The 6,752-nt window shown below is 43.1% G+C and overlaps 1 protein-coding gene and 1 pseudogene across 1 annotated transcript; both read left to right on the top strand.

Moving 5' to 3' along the window:
* Window positions 1-4,704: 4,704 nt before the first annotated feature.
* On the top strand, window positions 4,705-6,371 carry LOC102839011 (keratin, type I cuticular Ha1-like; the record flags this gene model as incomplete). The annotated part of the gene is made up of 4 exons (XM_006832624.1): window positions 4,705-4,842; window positions 5,598-5,759; window positions 5,857-5,982; window positions 6,147-6,371. Coding segments are annotated over 4 exons (651 nt in total), but the record flags the coding sequence as incomplete, so codon positions are not given.
* Window positions 6,372-6,385: 14 nt separating this feature from the next.
* LOC102842781 overlaps window positions 6,386-6,752 on the top strand; it is a 6,083-nt pseudogene continuing 5,716 nt past the window's right edge.

Here is a 6,752-nt window from a genome sequence, read left to right as displayed (position 1 = left end):
AACAACAACAACAACAACAACAGTGAGGATGTGCTTACAGAAATCTTTGTAAACCAGACATTTTTTTTTTATTAGCATTATTAATAATTTTGATTATTGCTGACCTGGTAAGGCACTGGACAGTAAGGTTGGTTTGAACCACAAAGTCAGCAGTTCAGATTTACCAGCCACTCCTTGGAAACCCTATACAGGGTTCCTATGAATCAGAACTGACAACAACAACAACACATAGCTAAGTTTCTTAAGGGCATGAAAGTACAGTCCTTTTTTTGAGTCAAGTAGTAGAATCTGTATACTGTCCTGTATTCTTTCATACCACCTCTTCTTTCCTCTTTAGTTCCCCACTCCCACCCCTCCCACAAACCCTGCATTAGGTTTGCATGCTCTACCCAGTCCTGTTTGGTAGTTTTTGATCCTGTCTTCTGACAGGATCCCAGGTACTTTCTCCATTGTCTTGGTAATTTGGCATATCCATTGCTCTTTGGAGTCTTGGTATGGAGCTGTAGGATAAACATTGAACTGCTAACCACAAGGTTAATGGTTCAAACCCACTAGCTGCTCCTTGGAAACCCTCTGTGGGGTTACTATGAGTTGGAACTGATTCCATGGCACTTAACAACAACAACATTGCTCTTTGCTGTTGTTGTTATGTACCATCGAGTCAGTTCTGACTCATAACTACCCTCTGCATAACAAAATATATAAATAAGCCTGGTCCTGCACCAACTGCACACTTGTTACGCCTGAGCCCATTGTTTCTACACCTGGGTCAGTTCATCTCCTTGGGTTATTTCTCCTTTTTGTTGACCCTCCAGTTTACTAAGCATGATGTTTGTCTCCAGGGATGGAATCCTTCTGATGACATGTCTAAAGTATGAGAAATAAAGTCTGGCCACCCTGACTTCTAAGGAGCACTCTAGGTGTACTTTGTCTAAGGCAGATTTGATTGTTCTCTGGCAGTCCACAGTACTTACAATATTCTTCGCTAACACCGTAACTCAAATGCTCTTTGGTGACCTGTTCCTGACCTGTCATGGTCTGCTCTTCTGACTGTGCATGCCACATGCAGATGCTTGGGTTTTCCCCAGCCTCATCTCCTGGATAATTTTGCTTGTCCTGTTCCTCTCTGTTTCCCCTGAAATTATATTTGCTATGAGACTGAGCCAAGCACTTTTTTCATCCTTACATCTGGGGTCAAAGCCATAGTTGACATGAGTTCTTTGAGATGGAAACTTTTGTCAGCATCTACAGCAGGGACGGGGAACCTTTTTTCTTCCAAAATTTATAACATCATTCATGGGCCATGCAAAATTATCAACTTAAAAATAAGCCTGTTACATTTGGTCAAACATATCTCACCCCTGATGTGATGGTTGGAACTGCAGTTGCCTTGGCGGGACCAGACCAAACGACTTTACAGGCCTTAAATGGCCCAGGGACCAGATGTTCCCCATCCCTGGTCCACAGGACGATCAACAAGTCTACCCAGTAGTGTTCTGCAATGGAAAGCTTGTGGGATATGTTACTTTTTAAATCTCCAGTCTGCTAAGGACTAAAGCAATATGCAGGAAGCCTAAGTGTGTTTTCTTGTCTTTGTGTTCGCATTTTGTTGTTGTTGTTGTTAAGTGCCGTCGAGTCGGTTCCGACCCATAGCGACCCTGTACAGGGTTTCCAAGGGTGTAAATCTTTACAGGAGTAGAAAGCCTCATCTTTCTCCCGCGGAGCGGCTGGTAGTTTTGAACCGCTGACCTTAAGGTTCGCAGCCCAATTCGTAACCACTACGCTTTCATAATTTCTCTTTTGTGTTTTCTGTCAGTTCTTATTTGTCATGCCCTGACCACGACCAGTATCTCATCTCTAACTCATAATGAAGTGTGATAGGCCAGGCAGATTTGAGTCTACTTACTTGGGTGAACTCAAACAAGTTAGTTTCCCCCAAATTCTCAGTGACAATAATAGAATCTGAATACTAGGGTCTATGTTGAGGATGGGACAATATGTGAAGGTACTTACTAGACTGTCTGACTAGAAAGTGTTTGTTTCTTACTTCACTGGATCCCAGTTTTCTCCTCCATAAAGTCAGACCCATTCAGCTTGAGAAGTCTTTGATTCTAGAAAGTAGAACTTACAGGGTTAGGAAGGCTTTCTTGTAGGTTCCAAATTGCCTTAGGTTATGGCACTGTGCATTTCCACTTGCTTAGACACTAAGAAAAGCCAATGTAATTTCCAATCGGGACAACTAATTATGCAAAAGGTGGCCATTCCCCGGAGAAGAGAAGTAAATAAGTATAACTTGGTCTTACTTAAGGAAGGTACCTTAGAAACTAGCTGAGTGAGAGAACTGCTTGGCCAGACAGGTCTTTATAGGACTGGTAAGGACATTGGGTTGGGGGAACATAGTTCTACTTGGGAACCGAAGGAAACTCTATAAAGGGAGCAGCAAGTGGCAGAAATGCATCTAAGGTTTTGTCCTCCTAACAAAATCAGAGAAGCTTTTATGGCAAATGTAAGGTGTTTATACTGTGCTTAGGTGTAGATGTTCAGACTCTGGAGTTAGACACTTGAATTGTTGGCATCCCATCTTTGTCTCCTATTGGCTAGCCTTACCTACCCTGTTTCCTCATCAGTAAATTGAGATTAATAGGGACCAGCGTTACAGGGTTGATGGGAGGGTCAAATGAGAAAATGCACAAAAAGTATTTAGCACCTTGTTTGGCACACAGTAAGTATTCATTAACTGCTATCATCACTATCGTCATGGTCACCATTGTCGTCATCATAACCAAGCATTGCACAGAGCTGAAAGGGTGGAGGACTTCCAGAGAATGAGGAGAGTCCATTTTGATGTCAAAGCCAAAGAGGAAGTTTCAGGATGATATAACCCCATGCAGAGAACATGTCCTTTAAACAACTGCCCTAGATGAGGTAACCAAATCCACAAAGTCAAGAATTTACTAGAGACGGTAGGAGACAGTAAGCTATCTACTAGCTTCTTATCCCAGTCACTAAGTTAATGTTAAGATTTGCATTTTTTTTTTTGATTGATTAACTCATGGATACAGTTGTTGCCCCTAGTACTTAGAAGGTAAGTAAATGAGGTGCCCAGATACTTACTCAATAAAGTTGAATTTTCACAAAATTCTTTATCTTAACTGGCTGGGACAACAATAGGAAACTAAAGATTATATTAATTATAATTATTTCTCTCCTCCTTTAGCAATGTTCACAGTACTTTATAATTAAAATGTTAATTAACAATTAAAATGACAAGGTGGACAGCATTATTATTGCATCTATTTGAGAGATAAGGCCAATAAGACACGGGAAAAGGAATCTCTCTCTGTTCACATAGTCAGTGAAAATGTGAATTCAGTTGTTTAAGTGGATTCTGCTTCTCTCACACTGCCTTTGAAATCCAGACCCATCCTTCTTAAGTGATTTAATATTGTCTTCCATAAACAATCTTTTGGGACTGTTTTTGAACCATGCTTCTGTACAGAACAAAAGACAGAGTGACAGGGAAGAGAAGGTGAGGTAGTGCCAGCTACTTGGTAAGAAGAGGAACTGTTGGACAATCTGGAGACTCCCTAGGGTTTGGACGAGTCAAAGAGTAATATGATCCCAGAGGGGTTGGAAAGACACATATTTGGAGACGACAGATCTGTTCTTGGCAAAGACAATCAAGCTTTATTCTCACAGGCTATATGGTTGGTTCTGGAAGCATCTCAAATTAGCATATTTACACCTCTGTGGTGCTGTAGGTTTAAGCACTGGACCACAAGATTGGTTTGAATTGCAAGGTCGGCATTTCAAACTCACCAGCCATTCCTTGGAAACCCTACACAGGGTGGCTATGAGTCTGAACTGACTCGATGACACTGAACAACAGCAATAACAACACAAGCAACAACAGGAGTGTTTAAAGAGACCTGGTGCAGCACTGCAGGTTAATGTGTTGGACTGCAAGGTCAGTTTGAACTGCAAGGTCAGTGGTTCAAGTTTATCAGCTGCTCCTCGAAAACCCTATACCGGGTTGCTATGTGTTGGAACCGACAGAATGGCACTTAACAACAACAACAAGGAATGTTTACAGATCTCAGAAAGAGGAGTAAGTTCAGAAAAAAACAGAGAGAACTTTTCAGAGACTTTGAGCTAAGGTTACCATAAATACAAAGATACCTCTGGCCACTTTGTCCTGGTTTCCTTTCTTTGTGAGTATGAGGTGTGATGCTTCAATACTGCCACCTGAACTCTGGTAGACTACTCCTAACATATTTTTCCTTTCAGGTATTTCTTTTTCTTCTTATCCTTTAGCTGATTAAAGTTTCTTTAGGGAAGAAAAAGGCTTTCAAACTTTTTCTGTAAAGGACAAGATGGTACATAAGTCAGGCTTGGGTGCCAGATGATCTCTGGTATAACTATTCAACTCTGCAATGTAGTCAAAAGCAGCCATGTTGTTGTTAGGTGCTGTTGAGTTGGTTCTGACTCACAACAAGCCTACGTACAACAGAACAAAACATTGCCCAGTCCTGTACCACCCTTACAATTATTGTCATGTTTGAGCCCATTGTTTCTGCCACTGTGTCAATCCATCTTCTTGGGGTCTTTGTATTTTTTCTGGTGCTCTACTTTTTAAGGAGTCCTGCTATGGCACTGTGGGTTAATGTGCCAGATTGCAAAGCTGTTTGAACTGCGAGGGTGGCAGTTCAAGCTCACCAGCCGCCCGACATCAATAGCCTACGCAGGATCCTGGATGAGCTGACCCTGTGCAAGTCTGACCTGGAGGCCCAGGTGGAGTCTCTGAAGGAGGAGCTATTGTGTCTCAAGAGGAACCATGAGGAGGTGAGCTCCGAAGCCCAATTCAGTCTCAGGCTTTAGTGATTTGGAGTGGAACAACCTGGAGTACCAGGCTGATTTTATCTTTCTCAGTTTCTTTTAAAAACATGAAAACATCTGATAAAAAAGATTTCAAAAAAAAATATTTCAGAGGGATGACACCTATCCATAACCCTGGATAAAATGTATCTTTCACTCAAAACAGGTGCATTTTTGAGTTCCCCAGAGCTTTTCCATCACTGGATTGTAAGATGAACTCCAGTGTTGCTTATCAGTGCTGTACAAGGTTATTTCCCTTCTCCAAATGCCACAGCACCAAGCTTGATGAATCTGAGTTTCCATCCTTTCAAGGTCTTGGTGAAAACTTACCTGGGCTCCATCTTTCTCTTGAGATGGGCTAGGGCATGATTTTACATCTTACTTGATGGCAAGAACTGTTTGACACACAATATGAAATTGCACAGCCAATTCTTTGAGTTCTGAGATCATGCATAGTCAGTCGGCATCTGGGAAAGTTGGGTATGAGTTAATCCTTTAATGGTACTTGGGTAAATGCTTGGGAATTCTCTCTGAATTGGAGAGCAGTGGCATGGTCATGGTGAGAAGGGATCTGTGCTCCATGGAATGCAGACATCCTAACCTCAAGATGTCACAACTTAAGTTTTTTTCCCAAGGAAATAGACTGACAGGGTTTGAACAATGACACAATTTCTCATGCTCTGTCCACCCTTTATTGAAGGATATATTTTCTGCATCCACAGGAAGTCAACATCCTGCGTTGCCAGATTGGGGATCGCCTCAATGTGGAGGTGGACGCTGCCCCCACTGTGGACCTGAACCGTGTCCTGAATGACACCAGGTGTCAGTATGAGGCTCTGGTGGAGACCAACCGCAGGGATGTGGAGGAATGGTTTACCACACAGGTGAACATTTAAGCATGTGACCACTCAGGACTTGAGATACCTCCTGGGTCTATAAGGCAGGGTCTGACTCTTGTCTTCTTCCCTTTGAATGTTCCAGACCGAGGAGCTGAACAAGCAGGTGGTTTCCAGCTCAGAGCAGCTACAGACCTGCCAGGCAGAGATCATCGAGCTGAGACGCACTGTCAATGCCCTGGAGATCGAGCTGCAGGCCCAGCACAACCTGGTAGGTTCTCTTGAGGTGCTGACAGAGTTCAGGATCTTGGAGTAATTGTAAGGACTGGAAATCGTGAGGAGGAGGAAGGGTTTTTGAGTTTTTGGCAAGAGTTGAATTAATAGTCTGGAAGAAAGGAACTTTATATGGTGATCTGTTATCTCTTTCCACAACAGAGAGACTCCCTGGAAAACACACTGACAGAGACGGAGGCGCGCTACAGCTCCCAGCTGTCCCAGGTGCAGTGCATGATCACCAACGTCGAAGACCAGCTCGCTGAGATCCGGAGTGACTTGGAGCGGCAGAACCAGGAGTACCAGGTGCTGCTGGATGTCCGGGCGCGGCTAGAGTGTGAGATCAACACATACCGGGGCCTGCTGGAGAGTGAGGACTGCAAGTGAGTACTCAGTTGGGGATGTCTGATGGAGCTGTGTATGCATGCGCGTGCTGCTTAGGTGAGCTCCATGTAAAGATTCCATTCCAAACCTTGCACTGGAAATCATGACTTTGTGTGAGACATGCTCAACCGGAACTCAGAATGCAATATGGCCATCATTACGAACATAAAACTGTTTGATGTTAAGATTTGTTTGACATACAGGCTGAAATTGTACAGTCAGTTCTTTGCATTTTAATATGACATTGAGCTGCAATCTGCTATTGCTAACATTTTGCAATATTGTGCTATGCAGAGAGCTTGTTTCCATACATTACCTTGTTGTTGTTGTTGTTGAGTGCCATCGAGTCGGTTCCGACTCATAGCGACCCTGTATAGTGTTTCC

The sequence above is a fragment of the Chrysochloris asiatica genome, unplaced genomic scaffold (assembly GCF_000296735.1).
Source record: "Chrysochloris asiatica unplaced genomic scaffold, ChrAsi1.0 scaffold00007, whole genome shotgun sequence".
NCBI classification, from domain to species: domain Eukaryota; kingdom Metazoa; phylum Chordata; class Mammalia; order Afrosoricida; family Chrysochloridae; genus Chrysochloris; species Chrysochloris asiatica.
Note: the sequence above shows the minus strand (reverse complement) of the source record. Positions and strands in the feature narration are given on the sequence as shown.